The sequence below is a fragment of the Octodon degus genome, unplaced genomic scaffold, assembly GCF_000260255.1.
Source record: "Octodon degus isolate 3935 unplaced genomic scaffold, OctDeg1.0 scaffold00081, whole genome shotgun sequence".
Taxonomy (NCBI): domain Eukaryota; kingdom Metazoa; phylum Chordata; class Mammalia; order Rodentia; family Octodontidae; genus Octodon; species Octodon degus.
The window spans coordinates 3,276,472-3,295,412 of NW_004524657.1; the positions used below are offsets into that span (position 1 = coordinate 3,276,472).

The 18,941-nt window shown below is 42.6% G+C and overlaps 1 protein-coding gene across 1 annotated transcript in view; it reads left to right on the forward strand.

The window, feature by feature from the left end:
* LOC101590493 (dpy-19 like C-mannosyltransferase 1) overlaps positions 1-18,941 on the forward strand; it is a 104,244-nt gene that overhangs the window by 77,926 nt on the left and 7,377 nt on the right. Inside the window, exons 12-22 of the mRNA XM_023721293.1 lie at positions 2,870-2,956; positions 5,593-5,652; positions 6,209-6,289; positions 7,121-7,222; positions 9,128-9,199; positions 10,952-11,001; positions 14,252-14,276; positions 15,293-15,412; positions 16,737-16,911; positions 17,626-17,725; positions 18,815-18,940. Coding sequence (XP_023577061.1) covers positions 2,870-2,956; positions 5,593-5,652; positions 6,209-6,289; positions 7,121-7,222; positions 9,128-9,199; positions 10,952-11,001; positions 14,252-14,276; positions 15,293-15,412; positions 16,737-16,911; positions 17,626-17,725; positions 18,815-18,940 — 998 coding nt within the window. The remainder of the gene's footprint in view (positions 1-2,869; positions 2,957-5,592; positions 5,653-6,208; positions 6,290-7,120; positions 7,223-9,127; positions 9,200-10,951; positions 11,002-14,251; positions 14,277-15,292; positions 15,413-16,736; positions 16,912-17,625; positions 17,726-18,814; position 18,941) is intronic.

The window sequence follows — 18,941 nt, forward strand, 5'->3', positions numbered from 1 at the left end:
AGGGCCAAAATGTTGGCTTTCCTTGCAGCCCTCCTTTTTCTCTAATTTTGGTCTGCAAACTTAGGTTGTTAACCCTCCAGAAGAGAAGCTTATTGTTATTACCATACAACCTAGACTGTTAAGCTTAACCTCACTGTCTGTCTGAATATCAAACATCTTAGGCATAACATAGAACAGGTATTTTTCATCAAGTACTGATATGTGAAACTTTAAGTCCCTACAGAATATGATGAAAAAACATTTAAAACATTAAAATATATTTTAAAAATAGGCAAAAGAATTATATAATTCTTATGTTTACACATAAGTCCAGAAATCTAGCCATATACAACCTTGTAGCAGGACGGTCCCACTAAAGTTTCTGAAAGCCCACATGTACTCGTTAGTAAGTACCCCAGCTGACCTCCAACACATCCTGGGAGCCACCCTTCCCTGACTGTACCAAGGACACAGCTTCTCTGGCACCACTGGGGTCCTGCTGCAGTGAGTGGTCCTGGTGCCAGAAAAGTTACAAAATATGGCTGAAAGGAGGCAAGAAGACAGATTCCATAGAGCTCGTGCTCAGGTGTGAGCTCTGCGGTCTGTTGCCTCTTCCTTCCTTCCTTTGGACAGAGCCTTCCCACTCCTTCTTTTGGAGCACTTCACTCCACAGTCCAGGTCAGTGACACGGTGCCTTGCATCAGAAGCTCCAGCTGGTACAGAGGTGGAGCTGGAGATCATATTGTTATTTTATAAACAAAGCCAGAGTGAAGGTGCCTTTTCACATTTAGTGATTTTGTGATATTTATCTTGTTTTTCCTTTGATGAATCCTAAAAGCCATATAATTTCAGCAATAATAATTTCAGAATGCTTTTCAACAAGTTAGTATGTATTTTAATTTCAGCCTGAAACATGCCTTAGAGTCTCTTTTTAGGGTCGTACTATGTGGTCCAGGCTGGTCCTGATCTTACCCTATAGACAAGGCTGACCTTGAGCTCACAGTGATCTCCTGCCTCATCCTTGTGCGTAGAGACTACAGGCAATGGCCACCACACTGAGCCTAGAACTTCTTCTTTTAATATGAATTTACATTTTTTTTCAATACCTTTCTCATTGTTTTGACTCTTTCTAGGCCAGGAACCCATTCCTCTAAGGTAATGTTATCTTAATTTTTGCCAACACTGAGAGGAGAAATTTAGGGGTTAGTCTTAAATTTTAGCACTTACAGCCAAAAACCACTGATGTAAAGTGTTAAAAATTTAGGGCCAGGGAGATGGCTCAGTAGAATAAGCACCTACCTGGCAAGTTCAGGGTCCTGAATTCAATCCTCGGTACCAAAAAAAAAAAAAAAAAAAAAAAAAAAAAAAAAAAAAAAAAAAAAAAAAAAAAAAAAAAAAAATGTAATTACCTACTTAGTATATATTAGCAATAGAATATGACAACAAAAGACCTCCCAGAAATACATGAATATTCTGCCTTAAGTCTTCTATTACAGTTTATCACATAAAGAAGTTTGTAAAAATATAAAAAATATAATCCTTTCCTTTTTGATGCTAAAAAGCCATTTAATAAAAGCTAACATCTGTTTCTAAGTTTTAAGGTCTTAATCAAGTAAAAAATAGAGATTTCATTGAAATTTGAAATATGTACATACTCCTAAAACATAACGTTAGCATGACACAAAATGACAAATCAATAGGACCATTCCATTAATGCCAGGATCATGACAAATATGGCCTGTTGCCACTCTTATTGCAGAAGTAACAACTAATACAATTGACTAAAAAATGAGAACTTCAAAAACAGGAAGAAGATACTAAAAAAAATCATTTATAAGCCATGATTTTGTATACTTCAAAAATCCAAATTAATAAAAGCATAACTACAGACAGTGAGGAATTACATTCATCATTGAATGCTTAATATGACCCCTATGTACAAGTAATTAATCCAATGTGTGACAGATGTCCTGGCACTGGTGACAGATGATATGCTTTAGAATAAATAAGGAATATACAGGGTCTGTCTGAGGAAAACCTTGTATTCGCTACTGTACATAAGACAAAAAGTGACAGTGATATATAATATTTTGGGCCTAGGAATGCAATATCGAGTAGTAGATAGAATGGTTCTGATAATGTACATTATTAAATAAATGCCAGCTTTTGAAACTTAAGCTCATTCTAAAATTAATATAGAAATTGATACATTGATAAAAGGTAACGCTTCTAGAAAAAATATGAATTATTTTTTAAGTTATGGAGGTACATTTTGAAGATCTAAAGGAAATGAATGATAAATTTATCTAACATAAAAATTTACAATAGTACAAAAACACCACAAAGATAAAACCGAAACTGGGAAAAATATTTGCAGTATGTTTGCTTGCTAATGAGCTATGTCTATAATATGTGACATGTTCTAATAGATGTATATATAAACATTTTGATCTTAACAGGAAAAATAAAACAATGCAACAGACCTGGAAAGCATTTAAATGTTGAACAGTACCCAGAGAACTAGTTAAATAAATCATAGTACATCTTTAGAGGAAAACAGTATTTTTCTTGGTTCTTAAAGTGAAATTGGGTTGGATTGCTATAAAAAGCTCTCAGAAACATTAAGAGCAGAAGCAAAAAACAGTGTAGCTCATGTGTAGGCTCCCATTTATGCCCTTGAGCTAAAATGCAAACTGAAGTTTGTTCTTGTTACTTCTCAGGAGGACACACAGGAGGCTGTCCCTGAGGGTCTCTCTGGGGGCATGAAGTGTGGGTCCAGAGCGTGCTGTTTGCATTAAGGATCCTGTGTTCATCATAGGCATTTATCATTGCTGATTTCTACAGTCAGTGTTGCACTTTTAAGTGTATTAATAATATTTTTCTTTTTCAGATTTCTCTCACACTGTGTTTTTTTCTGATGTTTGGGAACTCAATGCTGCTAACATCTTACTATGCTTCCTCTTTGGTGACTATTTGGGTAAGTGTCACTAAAGAACAAGGCCGGTTGGATTCTCATGGGATCCATTTCTCTGTCCCTGGCCTGGAATTCATAAGGGCGTTCTCTAGGTACAGAGTCCCATGTTTTCCTGCCGCCATCCGTGTGTGACGGATGATCAGGGATTCATGCCAAAGCAACAAGAAGTAAGAGCACACTGCGGGAAGCAGGGCACTCCCCCTGCAGCAGCCTGCCCTTTCTTTTCCCACAGCCTTCCTGCCTACATTAGGGTCAGAAAGCTGAATTTTCCTTTCTTTTTTTCACTGTCAAGATAAATATAAAAGTCATGTTTACCCAAGGTGGTTTAACCTTTTTCTCTCTAGTCATTCTTATCTAAAGCCCACAGGCCCATTTCTTGTGCTATCTTAATTGATTAGATAGATACATAGATACATAGATACATTGATAGGTACATTTTTTAAAGACAGGGCTTTACTATATACTCCAAGCTGGTCTTGAATGTTGTAGCCCAGCCTGGCTTTGAACCCATGGTGATCCTCCTGCCTCAGCACCCCCAAATGCTGGGATGTTGGAATTGTAGGCTTGTGCCACAATACCAGGCTGTATTGTACTTTTTGAGTAACTTAAGTTACTGGGATCATTTTTAGCTTTCTTGATTTCTCAAGTTCATTTAAAAAAAGTTGAGGCCTCCTGCTTTTTCCCTTTTTACAGATAATGACTATTCAAAACTCTTTTCCCCAAATATGCTTTTGCCCAGTCTGAGTCACCACCCTTATCACATGTGCGGCACAAGCATATTTAGCCCCAGGAATGAGCTCTTAGCAGGGGGTAAGCTGAGGTTTCAGCAACAGCAAAAATCATCAGTAGAGTTGCTGCGCTTTGTTTATACTTAGATTCAGGCATTCTGTAGTGAGGAAATGTGGACCTTGTTGTAGCTCAAAAATCAGACGACAGCGAGGCAAGTCCAAAAGTTAAAAGAAGTGCTTTATTTTATTAGCTGGTACCCAGCAGCCGTCTGTATGCAAGGTGCAAAGAGGCGCGCTGAGCAGTGACAAGGGTCAGTATTTAAGCTTGAAAACCACAAAAACAGGGAAGGGGTGGAGAGGAAGAAGTGGCAGGGTCATTAGTTCATTAGGTGGTCCCATTGGGTGGGGTGCTGAAATCAGCAATCATGGGGTACAGTGGGTCATTAATTCATGGGGTAGTCCTGTTGGGTGGGGGTGCTGAGTTGGCAGTCATAGCGTTCATTGAGATAAAGTTTGGGGAACAGTTATCATAAGACTTGGGTCACAGGGGTGAGGAGTTGGGAGGGGTAGGCATATACAGAACAGGAACTCGGCGAGGTTAGAAAGGCAACAAAATGGAGTCAATTTTGACAGGGTACAACAGACCTCTGCTCAGACCTGCACTTGTATGGATACAATGGCAGTACTGTTCCTACTCAGTACAGACATGACTGTGTGCTTGAATAGGGGAAGCTGTTGAACTGAAGAGCGCATGGGAAGAATACCTGAGTTCCCTTTTGGAAGAAATTTCCCTGATTTCAGTTTCTAGGTGCTGGAAGTCGGATTCTTTACTGGGTGCTAGACAGCAAGGTGTGGCTCAGGAATGAATTCAGTATGTATGTGCGTGCTCTGTGTATGATGGTGTGTACAATGCACGATCCTAAAATTGTAGACTAAAGTGTGCTCAGGCACGTTCCCTGCACAGTGCTTCACTGTTTCATCGTTTCAGAATCCAAATTGTATCATATTTTGTGCTCTCGAATTTTCAGAATACTTTAAATTAAGACTAAATTTGGAAGGGCCTGCCAGATAGCTCAGGGAACTAAAGCGCTCCAGCCCTAGGTCACACTGAGACAGCAATTGAGACTGGGCGAGGGGGTGCACCACTAAGTAGATCAGACTCATAGTGATTCTCCTGTTTTCAGCCTCCCTTACTTGGGAGGCTGAAAACAGGAGAATCACTATGAGTCTGATCTACTTAGACTCTGTAGACACTGTACTAAATACATTTTTTTTTTTAAAGAACAACTAAATTTGGGTTCAAAGTATTTGTGTCTTGATCCCTAACTATATTTTGCTAAGCTTGAAGTGGGATTAGCTTCCCAAAGATAATACAGTTTGGGGAGCTAATGCACCCAAAAAGATTTCAGATTTGACAGATCCCTGTTTAATGGATCTTTTTTTTTTCACTTTTTAAAATTAGTATATGTATTGTGGGGGGAGTTGTTACACATATATAATGTATCTCAGTTATTATTCTATCTTACCCTTCCCTCCATCTCTTGATTTATCCCAAGAGTTGGTACCTTTTAGCATAAGGAAAATTTTATGTCTGTATGACCACTGTCTAAAATTATAACATTAATATACTTCTTGGTTTTTAGACAAAGCTGATCTGTAAAAATCAGAAATTTGTATATGTGATTCTCTTTTCAATTTTACAAAGCTATTACCTGGCCCACTCTTCCTTTGGGTAAAATAAGGCCGGTTTTTTTTTTTTTTTTTGGTCATTGACAACAGACAGGGGCATGTCGTGATAGTGTGTGGGAAGTCGTAGTGTGCTGGAGTTTAGATTCTTGAAGGTGCAGCTGTTAGAGAAACTGTTGTTTGGGTTGGGAGTGTAAGTATTAACTGCTGTTTTTGCCTATGCAGGGTATGTTGGCAATGAAACCACATTTTCTGAAAGTAAATGTATCTGAACTTAGTTTGTGGGTAAGAATCAATCTATTTCAATGCCTCCATCTTTTCTTCTGTAAGTTGTGTAAGTGATTTTTTAGTTTTCACACTTACATTTCAGTCTTCGTGCAGGGCATCTAACAGCTTCATAACATTAGAGCTCAGTTTCATGTGTCAGATTGCTCTTTTCAGGAAGCAAGACTAATCAAAGATGATCAGTTGCAAAACCCTACTTTTGGTTAGTTTATTTTTTCTGAGGAGCAAGCACATGTATAAGAGACTGTTAGAAGAGCTTAACTACAGTTCCTATGTGGATGTCCAAAGAAACATAATAGTTTTACTAATAAAATTATATAAAGTTTTTTTTTTGTTTGGTTTATAGCCTTTGATTTTGGAGCAACATTATTTGAAATTGAAATGCATTTTTTTTATCATTTTCTCTTAATGATATATTTGTTTTAAATATGATGAAAACATTTTTTTTCTTTAGCAGCACATTTATTATGTGATTAAAGCATGTATTGTTTTCCTTCATAGGCTATCAAATTTGAAACATCAAAGTTAGTTTTTATGTTTTATTTTTCTTTCGTAGGTTATCCAAGGGTGCTTTTGGTTATTTGGAACTGTTGCACTCAAATCTTTGACCTCCAGAGTCTTTGGCATTGCTGATGATGTAAGTGTATTTTTATTTAAGCATGAAAGATGTGAATGGAACAGTTAGGCTGGGAGAGAGTTGCTTGAGTTATTAAAGTACCATTTTTATAACCAAATTCGAGCATGAAGTCTGTTCACCTATGATTTTATCCCTTTAATGCAAAGCAAATATAATTCTATATATAATTCTTATTTTCCAAAACTAATTTCTTGATATAATCATTTTATTGATTCCTCTATATCACAAAGACCATAAAAATTTAAAGCAAAACATCTCACCCAGATTTGGGCAAGCATAGTCCAAATTTGAAGCCTACCCTCCTCCATTGCTTTCCCTGGGAGATCAGCGTGGCCATAAAAGGAGCAGTTGGTGACATGGAGTGAATGACACAGAGCTGGCCTTTTCCAGAAGAGCCTTCAGTCCAGCACCCACCATCTCTCCCCTCCTCCCAGCAGTCTTCCTGATCTCTCTTCCGTACTCAGGCTTGTCTTCCTCTTTTCACCCCCAAGCCTTTGTCCCTAGATGGCTGAGAGGAAACTAGGTGAACTCTGGGGGCCCCAGCCAGGAGTGGCCCTGTGTCTGCTTCACTAGAGATAGTGCAATAAGTGGGGACAACTGGAGGTAGGAGCCTTTGTTCCCTACGAAAATGGGAGGTGAAGTGCTATCGCTTGCCAGCAGGAGACTGGCAGCTGTGAGGTGGGACGCTGCCTCCCAGTCCTGAACAGAACACAGCCCTGACTGGAACAGTGAGCTCCGTCACATAGCAGAATCTTCCTAACACCAGGAAGAATAAGATGCATTTACAGTATTTGGCTTAATGCAGTGGTTTCTCATTTTCTTTATTACCAGGCTCATATCGGCAACTTATTAACATCAAAATTCTTTAATTACAAGGATTTTGATACTTTACTGTATACCTGTGCCGCAGAGTTTGACTTTATGGAAAAGGAGGTAAGGGGTAACTTCTAGCTCTGTTCAAGGTTTTGGTTCATTCATTGTGCATGAAGGATGCCCTGTTATTTCATATTCTGTATGAGCTGATATCTCACCCGTAAGGAAAAAAAAAAAGAAGATCTGGCAGCTTAAAGACACTCTTATTTACATTAGGGTCACTCACTGAAATACATGGCTTCTTTTCATTTTGATAATTTTTAAGTACACATTCAGACCAGCCACCGTTTTTGGATACGCAAGCGCAGAGGCATTTCCAGTCGCCTCACTTCAGAGGAGGTGTTCATTTAGGCCGGTGCACAAGCCCTTACATTTCCATTCGTTTTCTGCTTCTCTGAGTGATCTCATTGCTTTTAAGTATCATTGAGCGCCAGTGTTTCATTCCAGCATTTCACTTTCTAAAACTTTATTCAGCTATGCGGAAGGAAATCAGAGAGTAAGTTAGCGGACTGTGAGACTGAGTCTGCAGGGCTGCTTCATGGTCTGGAACCACTGACTTGCATTTATTGCATTACAGTTTACCAGTTTCTGCTAATATGCTACCAGTAGACATTGTGGAGACAAAGGGAGGTAACTCAGAAAAGAACTTCGATACTTTAAATAATTCATTGTGTTTTAGTGCTGTATGAGCAGTTTTGGTTCTGCAGACATGTATATTTCTGGCTTTCAAACACCATACATATGGTGCTGGTTCATTACATTTTATCATCCAGTGCTGCATTCATGTAACATTACACTGTCCACAGTCCTCTACTGCCATGTCCCTATCCTCTAACTCCTCCCTTCGCTCCCCGCTGCCTCTGGAGTTGCAAGTGTTCTGCAGGTGTCCTGCTTGCCCTGCTGGCCTGTTCAGCTTCCATTGCTGCATTTAGTGCTTTGAGACATAATTCCTGACAATGCCTGTTGAAAGACTGAGAGGAACGGTATCTTATAAGACATAGAAATGCATGTTCAGAAGCAATCAAGGCTGCTCCAAGGAAGTAGCAGCAGTGATGGTAGGAGGACTCGCACGTGCTGTGTCAGCCTGAGGGTGTTGTCAGCTCTGTATGAAGAGCATCGTTAATGGAGGCTCATCAGGACGGCTCTCTGCAGTGTGCCATCCCCGCCACAGGTGTCTGACTGCAGGGACCGTGGTGTCCAGAGTGTTCAGTGCAGGCAGTGTGGCTCTGCTCAGGTGCCTTCATCCTGGAAATAAGGGACAGCTTTACCGTGACATCCCTACCGTGACACCTGTTGATGTGGAAAGAAGAGATGTGCATGGGAGGGGACACCGTGGTGCAGTTCTGTTGCCTGTGGTTAGCACACGTGGGAAAGCACAGTTCAACAGTGGTTTAGGTTGTGAATCTAGGAGCCAGGATTAAAAACACTATCATTCACTAAGGAAAATGTAGAAATGTCTGTTCTCTTTATGAATGTTTTCCTTATTTTGTATATAGTGGTGTGTGTGGGGGAGAGAAAGAGAGAGAGGGAGAGAGACGGAGAGGGAGAGAGGAAGAGGGAGGGAGAGAGAGAGAGAGAGCGCTATTTTTTTTATTTCTCAAAAAATGTATGGGGAAGCTTACCCATTTAACACATTCTACTTAAACTCAGATGGGTAGGAAGTCAGATCGCAGACCAGCAGCCTGCAGAAAGTAGAGAAGTCACTCTCTGGTAACTTTCACATTCACTGAAAAGTATCTGAGAGCTGCATTTTTAATGTTTTCTACTCAACACTTGGGTGAAATTCGTTTATGGAAATACACTTTCATTTTTATGATGGAGGCAGGGTAAATGGGACCCGTGATGCTTGAATATTTCATTTTTCTCTACTTACATTTGAGAAATTCACCTGTTTCATTATTTGAAATGAAATTGTTTTGGTTAAATAATGTTTTCCTCTAAACAAAGCATCTCTCTGAATTTCAGACCCCCCTGAGGTACACAAAGACACTGTTGCTTCCTGTTGTTCTTATAGTATTTATTGCAATTGTCAGAAAGGTAGGTCTGCCATTTAGAGCTCTTTATAATAAAACATTTTCTTGTTTTTGTACAGCAGTCGCATATTCTTAGTGACATGATAGTTTTTTAAAGTGCTTTGTATTGATATATTGAAACACAGTCTATTTTCTTACTGATGTTTTTTGACAAATATTCACAACAAGCCTTATCTAGTTCTGCTATCTTCCAGCATAGACAAAGGAAAGGGATGGTTCCTGTTTTGATGGCTGTGTATTTCGAAAGTCATTGTCAGAGGCCTAGCTGCAACTTGGTTTTGGCTGTTTATTACTGACTTGCTTTAAGCTGTTATGTAGTAGTTCCCTAAAGCATTTAATATATGCCTTTCTAAGTGTGCAGTGTCCAGTAACTCCTAAATTGTGTTTATTATTAGCCACAAAGAAAAAGTAAGAATTAATAATATGTTGATGAACTAGCCAACATGTGTAGGTCCCCAAGTTGGCTTTGACAGTGAATTCTAAGCTCAGATGACAGTCAGGCGAGAGAAGCACCAATGTTCAGGGAACAAAAGTAGGTGTGATGTTCTGTTTTGTTTTTTTTTTTTAAGTTTGTGGACTCTTTAGCTACAGCTGTCTTAAGTAGATTGAGCTTAACCTGTGATTGCAAAAGACAGTATAAGAATGTTTGGGTTGGTGGGTATGGCTGCAGCACGTGTGTCCTGTATTCAGAGCGTGCTCAGTGCTGTAGTCACTTTCCACATTACACATCTGCATGCTGCTTTGTCTTCCCTGGGAATGTTCTCACAGGCTTGTTGCTGCTGGTTACTGGCAGCACTGTGGGGGACAGAGACTGTCACCCTATTTTGAAGGTGGTTTTGGAAGGTCAGGAAGGCAAGCATGGGCAGTGTGGGCACGGTGACGTGCAGCTTTGTATGTGGCAGCACTTTTCAGCTCCAGGCAGTTAATGGTCAGGTCCTGTGGTGCTGGGCTCTGTTCCTCTTTGGCAATTCTATCCCAGAAGATACTCAAAACCTATTAGAGTCCAGCTGTCCAGAATGTTCAAAAGACAGAAACCAAGATGCAAAGCACGGTGGGAACTGGTTAGATCAGATTAAAGAAGCTGTGCTGTTCTAGTTAGAGAAGAAGAGATTCAAACAGAAAGATGATAATTATTTTGAAACATTAAAATCCTATGATTGGAGAACTAGATATGTTCATTCAGGTTCCTTAGAGTTATCACCTATCCCAAGAGGTAAGACTTTTAGGCCCAGTGAGATAGCTCAGCAGATTAAGTGCCTGCTTAGACAAACGCAGGGACCAGGGTTTGATCCCCGGCACCACACACCACACTGGTCCCACCCCTGGGCACGCTGAGCTGAGCTGGCCATGGAGTCCCCGTGTTGTGGTGTACACCTGTAATCTCAGCACTAGGGAGGTAAAAATCAGGAGCATCACTATGAGTCCCAGCTGGGTAGTGAGGCACTATACAAAATACATTAAAAAACAAAACAAAACAAAAAACTTTTGAGTAGGTGCAGATTCAGGCAGCAGCAGCTGGGTGATCCTTCCCAAGGTGGATAGGTCCAAGCCAGTTGGCAGAACTGTAGGCTCCCCCGAGCTGAGGCAGGAGTGCATGTCTGTGCCTCTAGGTGTGACTATCCGAGGTTATGGTGCCACAATTATTATGTTTTTTCACATCTCCTTTTTAATTAAAAGCTTTTAAAATTTAGAAGATACTTAAAATTTTATTTTTCTCAAAACAACATTTCTGAACTGTTTAAAAATCTGCTTACAGGTTATTAGTGATACGTGGAATGTCTTTATTAAGCAGCAGACACAAATCAGGTAAATATGTTCTTCAGCGTTTTATCGCCTCCTGTTTGTTTATTAATCATCTGCCCCGGGCATGTGGAGCACAGCACGCCGCACTGCTCTGGGCTCTACCTGAAGGGTGCAGCTTTGTTAGCTCAGCAGGGAAGATGAGGCCTCCTCGGGGTGTCTTGGTGACCGGATGTTGGGTTTACTTTCTTTTTACATATGAACAAGGAAATATAAAACAGGACCCATAACTTATATTTTATACCATATATATCCCAAGTGGTGCAAAAATTAAAACAGTAAATTGTTAATACCCAAAACTTATGCCAGATAATTTGCACAGAATTGAACATAGAAAGGTTTTGAAAACATGGTGTTAACAAGTATATGCCAGAGAGAAATGCTGACAGAACTGCCCGAGTATACTCTGGATTTGTTAGGCCATTTGCAAACATTGTTCAAAAAAACACAAAACATTTACAGTGTATGATGTGGGCCTGATGACAGACATGTAAAGAACTTCTCACGTTGAGAAAAATGCTAAAAATACTTTGGGAACGAGTGAAATAGACAGAAAGGCGGTTACGAGAAAAATCCACGGCCTTTCCTGCCCCACGCACCTGCGCCCCCAGACCTCCTTTCTCTGCAGCCACGGAACCTGGTGTCCACGGCTGCAGCCTCTAGGCCTGTGATAGCCTGGCTCACTGGGTGGCTCATTTTTCTGTCCTTCCCTATGTGTCATTCTCCTCAGTGGAGGGACCCTGTCCTTTGCCTGGAGTTTGCCACCATCATGCCCTGTGTTGTGCTCTCTTAGCATTCAGCACACTTGTGCTTAGATTTGAATGTGTTTCCCGCAGCTCCCGAAGGGAGAGAGTACTTCTGTGCAGCTCGTGTGCACACTGCCTGGCGGAGAGTGAAGGACGGTGCAGGTGAAAGAATATTCACAGGACTAGTGCGTGCAGGGGAAGGTTCCCCGCCCTGTAACAAACACGTTCAGATTCGTGGACAAGGCCATTCACTTCGAAGTTGATGGTGCGCACGCACACAGGGGTGTGAAGAAGGGGAATGCTTTGCTGTAGCCGTGCCCTTGCTTGGATGTGAAACACTGGATTGCTAGACAGGGAACAAGCGGAAGCTTCTGGTGTGCGTCGCCAACAGTTCTCTTCATTTGGGGTGAGAGTGCATTAGAGGAGTTTGAGAGGATGGCGCTAAGTTGGAGCTCCCTTATAGCATGCAGCTGTGCAAGAAGATGGGACTTTTCACAGGGACAGAACTGTGCCTTCCAAGAAGACAACGCTGCAGGAATTGCTGTGCAGAACAGTCCACGCTCTGTGGAGTTTTCAGTTTGAGTGGGCAGGCTTAGCACTCTGGAAGGGGCGTGCCCCAGAGTCCTGCCATTACAGGAGGGTGGGGTCCATGTCATCATCAAGGTGTGCCAGTGGTCCTCATTCCAGGATTTAGGAAGTAAAGTTGGGGAGAGACAGCATCATTAGTGGAATGTCTCAGCCCTGGAATCCATGAGAATATAGTCCGTGGTCACTTGGTTGTGGGACTCACCCTCCTTGCTGTACATCCAGAAAACAAATTAGAGGAGAATCAGAGTTTATACAGTGTACTGGGTGTATGCACAATGAATGTGCTCAGTAAAGAACTGGTTTTTGTTTGGCATGAGAAGAACAAGGCGGAGACGTCCCGTATTTATCCCATATATTTCCCCAGTCTGCTAAGGGATCCATTTTGGGGGCCAGAGGCTCAGACAAGCTGTGTGTTCCTGAAGTTAGGGAGTCACAGATACCTTTGCTCATTCATTCCAGAAAGCTGAGCTTTGTGTTCCAGGCATCATTCTAGCAGCAGGGAACATAACAGTGCTGGAATGTTGGCAACTCACACTCATCTACTTCTGACCCAAACTTCTCCCTTGCACTTGAGATTTGTACATATGACTGCCTGAGTGCCAGCTCTCCGTGGTGTCCCTGGAGCCTTCACATCACAGCAACGCTGAGCCTCTGCCTGCTTTCCCACATGGTGTGTCCCCCCTTCCCATCCCAAGTGGTGTTTCCCACCTCCTTATGCTCAGCTTTGGAATCTCGACCTTGTTCTTAACTGCCCTCTACTTCTACAAAGCCCACCACTGTCACCTTCAGAATTAGCCCCCAACTTTGAACCTGCCGGTCTATGTTTCCATCGCTTCCCCTAGACTCTTCCCCCACTCTCTGCCCCTAGTTCACCCCTGCCCCTACCCCATACACCCACCTATTCTCCACACAGCAACAAAACTAGCCTTTCAGAGAAGTCAGACCACATCAGTGCTGTCTTCAAGAAGTTTCCAGATACTTGGAGTCCTCAGCTATGTCCCTCCAAACTTCCTTTCAGGTCTTCTTGACATAGGTGTGAGCTCTGTGAGGGCGAAAGTCTTACTGTTGCTCCTGTCTCCAGCATGTTGAGTACTCAGTAGAACTGGCCGCACAGTTGGACACATGGATAGATGAGTAGATGGATGAGCAGACAGGTGGATGGGTGGATGTTTACCTCAGACTCTAAAGGGTGGAAGTTAGTAAGGAGAGAGAGTTAATGAGCAAAACATGAATGAGCACTTTGCCTTCTTCAGGAATATAACTGGGCAGTGGGGTAGGAGTATCCAAGCCAGCAGCACTGGGCACAGTGTGGGCATGCAGCCAGCGGCCTTGCTGGCATTGTGCAGGGTCAGTCACAACAAGAGGGCCTAGCAGTGGGGCAGGGTGTGACCCAGTGCGACGTGGGTACCCAGGAAGTGCAGGCAGCTGCTGTGTGAGGAAGTACGTCGGCAGCTCACTGGTGGGCCAGGCAGGGCAACAATGCTGTGACCATTGGTGTGTCCACAGCAGTGGTGGCAGAGCCTGTCCGTGGCTTCCAGCCCTCATGGCAGCCACATAACATGGAGGTCAAGGGACACCAGGTGGAAGCAGGAGGGACTAGGACACCTCAGGGGTCTTTTCTTCTCCTTACTTGCCCAAGATGTCACCAAGAGGTTCTGCGTTTTATAGTGTACTGTTATTGGCTCAATAAATACCAAAGCATCAGTTACTCAGGACACAGTGCACCATGTCATTTAAAATAAACCATCTTCATGGGCATAGCACCACTTTGCGTGTATAACTTTTAGTATTTCAGTTTACAGAAATGTGTCCTGGAGGAATACTCTAGCCATTGTAAAACTTGTAGTCACAAGATAAAGTGTAAATAAATGAACTGAGTACTCAATAATGATTTAAAAGCAATGTTGTTTTTTCCATTTCAGAAAGTGCCAGTTTGATCACGGAGAGGTAAAGACCTAACATTGCTAAGATTTTACTTATCTTCATGATTGTATGTACTTGGACTTCCTAGTTCCAGCTTCTAGGCTTATTGACAGTTATTGTTAATCATCTTCACAGTACCCCAGTAGGTGTTTTCAAGAGAATGTCCCAGATCCAGCGGGCACTAGTTTTGAGGCAGAGAAGTAGGAAACTCCGGGTGTTCTGGGATAATCCCTGTAGCTGTCGTTGCTGGTGTTGGAGTGCACAGAGATGCATGTGTGGAGTGACTACGCCCTTGGGCTCCTCTCTCCGCTCTGCTTCCCTTACTTATAGAAATGTGACCACTGCTGCCGTCTCCCAGACACCCAGCCTCCCTCACTGGCCATCAAGGGAGCAGGGGGATCTCGAGGCATGGTCATTTCTTCTCCCACTGTCTTCCCTTGGTCTGTTCAGAAGCGTGGGCTTTGCCAACCATAGACTTCACTCAGTGGAATTATAGAAACACTTGCCCTGGTTACCTTATGTTAGGCTTTGACTAAAGCAGTACAGTTTGGAGCTGGGGAATAGTTCAGTGGTCTAAGCGCCTGCCTGGCAAGCACAAGGACCTGGGTTCGATCTCTGGTACCACACTCTGTGCTGGCCTGGGATGCCAAGGCAGTATGAAAGTGTAATCCCAGCACTGAGGAGGCTGTGACAGGAGGATCACTATGAGTCCAAGCTGTGTAACAAGATCCTGTACCAAATAAATAAATAAGCAAACAAAAAAGTAAGTGATTTGGGCTGGGGAGATGATAGCTCAGTGGAATAAGTGCTTGCCTGGCAAGCATAAGGTCCTGAGTTTGATCCCTGGTACCACAAAAAACAATTTAAAAAAAAGTACAATTTGGAAGTAAATTGTAGGAATTGCTTTAGAAATTTTAGAATCAAATAATTTTTGTTAGTTAAGAAAAAAAAATCCTTTTCTGTGTACTCACCAGTTTATATATTCTTAACCTTCACAAAGAGTGAGAATATGTAACATTTCTTTCTTCTCTCCCTTTCAGCTGGTTTACCATGCCTTGCAGCTGCTGGCATATACAGCCCTTGGCATTTTGATTATGAGACTGAAACTCTTCCTGACACCGCACATGTGTGTTATGGCTTCCTTGATCTGCTCTCGACAGGTGACTGGGTCGTGGTCGTGGGTCATAGCTGCTCTGATTGTCTCACCCCAGCTTTAATTTCTGAGTAGTCCTGAAGTGTTGCTCAGCTACTCCCGGTGCTGAGTCACTGCGTTTAACGGTCTTCAAGGGCTTGTTCTCACTCTTTCTAAAGGGAGAAGTCCATATCCGGTCATTATCTGGCCACCCTTAAGATGGTTCTGGGCACACAGCAAATGCTGATCAGCTTTAGAAGAGCATGAGCGACCACCACAAGCACTGACAGAACGCAGAACTCAGTTGTAGAAATACTTTTTTCTTTTTTTATTAGAAATACTTTTTTCTTGACATTCACAGGACAAGGAATTCTAAAAATTGATTTCAAGTTATAAGTACTTTTTTATCTTTTTTATATAAGTACTTTTAAATGACATTGTTCTTAGTAAGAGGCTTAAATTTTGTTTCATTTCCTGAGTGCACAGCCCTGATTTCCGCTTTTGACAAGTTAATTGACTCCATTCCTGAACGTTGGCTGCTGGTTTTCCTGCCTCCTTGCTCTGTGCTTCCGCATCCTGTCATCTGCTGATAACCCAACTAGTCACCATGCAGAAGCAGCACCTGTCATAAATGTCACGATGCACAGGGCCCTGTGGGTGGAAAGTGGCAAAGCCGAAGTGCACCTATGCCCCAAGAACCTTACAATCCACCTCAGCAGACAGGAGGGAAACGATATGCAGGAGCGAGCAGCAGAGACAGTGCTGGTGCTGAGTGTGAGTGCCCAATTCTAGGCTTCCCTGCCACAGGGTGGGACAGTGTGAGTGACACGCCACTGTCCCCGAGCCTTCCCTTGCTGAGGGGAGGGCACTGGTTGGAAGCCTTTCAGTCTCAGTCTGCAGCATAAGGGACAGCTCCCAGGGACGTGGTCTGTGCTGCCACTTGTGCGCCAAGGCTGAGTTCGGAGGGATCCTGCACCTGTGTTTTTTTTTTTTTTTTTTTTTTTTTTTTTTTTTTTGGTGGAACCGGACCTGTGTGTTTCTTGCTCTTGCTGTTTCACACTTCTTTGTAATTTTGCACAAGGAAACTCAGGCTCTGCGCTGGGCCCCCGGCTGCCTCTGGATCTGGAATGTGGCCGGCAAGAAGGTGGTGTTTCACTCACTGAAGCCAATGGAAATGTGCTTTTGGTCCTGGGGAGCACTGTTTCTGGCACCTTTCTACCTTTCCCTGGGATAACTAATCCTTATCTGAAGCTCTAACCAAGACCGTGTTCCTTTCTGGGAAGCAGTTTTGCTTCTCGGATCCACACAGCTTTGTACTAACAGCTATCAATGTGCTCTTACTGTGGTTTTAGCTGTTCGGATGGCTCTTTGGCAAAGTGCATCCTGGCGCTGTTGTGTTTGCCGTATTAGCAGCAATGTCAATTCAAGGGTCAGCAAATCTCCAAACACAGTGGAATATTGTGGGGGAGTTCAGTAATTTGCCACAAGAAGAACTGATAGAGTGGATCAAATATAATACCAAGCCAGGTAAGAAGTCTACACCGAGCTAGGCTTATTCTACTGTTTCACATACCAGTACACAATGCTCAAGTTATTTCAGTGGTCTTCCTGTTTCTAAGCAGTGCTGCTTCTAGAATATTCCCCCGTCAAAAAAAAAAAAAAGACAGATCAGTCCCAATTCAGTGGTTTGCAAGGGAATTGTTGTACATATTTTCTTAATAATTTATTCTGCTACTTTACATAAATTTGAATTTTTTTCAGAATTTATCCACAATTGCAAATGCCACATTTTAGAATAAATTTCTTATGCCTCTTTTCATGAAGAAATTTTCACATTAGTCCTTCACAGTCCATCGTTAAGTTATGGAATGTGATCTTTTATTCATGTTTCCAATGGGAAGCTCTTGTCATCCGAGCGTCATCTGAGTGAATATTCCTTGGTGCTAGAACATTTCCTCGTTTACTTTGATACTTCTTCCTTGGAAACAGGAAAAATTTCTGAGATTTTTTTTTTTTTAAAGCAAAGAAGCCCTCAGTGGTGGTGAAACTGTTCGCCAGTTCCCAGGTGGCTCCCAAGCCTGGTCTCCTTTCCAGCAGCCTCCTTGTGGCTGCCTTCGCTTCTGCCCCTGAATCTGATTCTCACTCCCTGGCCTCAGCTCTGTGACCTCTGAAGTGACTGAGTCATGGAAGGCGGAGCCTCCCCAGCTCCCCTGCACCCTTCTGAAACCCCTCTCCCTGCAGATGCCGTGTTCGCGGGGGCGATGCCCACCATGGCCAGTGTGAAGCTGTCCGCTCTGCGGCCCGTGGTGAACCACCCACACTATGAAGATGCAGGCTTGAGGTCAGTGCTCCTGCAGGGAGAAACAGGTTTCCACAGGAACAGACCATGAGTGAGGACTGCAGCAGGGCCAGGCTGTGGTGGGTGCAGTTCACAGGCCCACTGGGAGATGCTGAAGCAGAACTGCTGAGCTGGGCACACACTGCCATGGCTCCGCAGGGTGAATGCCACAGCCCTTGGGGTTCTTGTTTCTGCTAGGCAGAAAAAGAAATCACCCCTGTGGACCTTCTGCAGAGGAGTGCGATCCCGGGCAAGCTGGTGCTCACTGGTTGCTGTTGTCCTGCAGCCCTCCTCCTCAGCAGCCCGCAATTTCACTGTAGCTTTAATCTTAGCGGCCATTCTTTTCTGAATCCTCAGCAGTGAGTTGCAGTTCTGTTCTTCTGAACAGTGTTTTATTCTGGTCTTCCCCAATGTGGCCTAGGCCTGTGCGATCTTAGGCATTTGGTTTTTTTGAGGCTCATTGTGTAGTGGTACATTGGTTCACAAATACTTCTGTTTGTAAACAATTTGGTTTGAAAACAAACCAAAATTTTACTTTTGTACACAAACACCACGTGGGGTAACAAACAGGACGACGGCCATTTTCTACTCAGATATAAATGCAGCCATCTCCCTCAAGTTTGTAAGCCCAAGTTGTACTGTATTTTCTTTTGTTCATAAGTTGCGACCTTGTGCTCTCGTAGATGAGGTAATAGATTTAATTTTGGTGCAGCTTCTGGGGTAGATGAAGCTATTCATTTCCTGAATGATTAGATGAATCTTATTAGTATATTATTTTACATAGCAGCATGATACACATTTTATTAATAAAAAGCTTTTTTCATTAAGAAAATCAATTTCAACAAGCTAATTGCCAGCACAGCTCGATCAAGTGCGTTTAGTTTTACCTCCGCATGGAGACCTGGGGAGATGTCTTCATGCTGAGCACAGCTAGTGTCGTGTGCGGGACAGCAGCCCGGAGTCACGTGTGTACATTTACCATCTGCACAGGCCTTTGCTCTTACCTGGGATAGAAGGTGAAGAATTAAAAATAAGAACAAGTGAACAGACAAAAATAATTTTTCTGCCCATTTGTTTTTTTTTTTTTCAAAGAGCCAGAACAAAGACAGTGTACTCAATGTACAGCCGAAAAGCAGCTGAAGAAGTGAAGCAAGCATTAATCAAGCTGAAGGTGAATTATTTCATTCTAGAAGAGTCATGGTGTATAAGAAGATCCAAG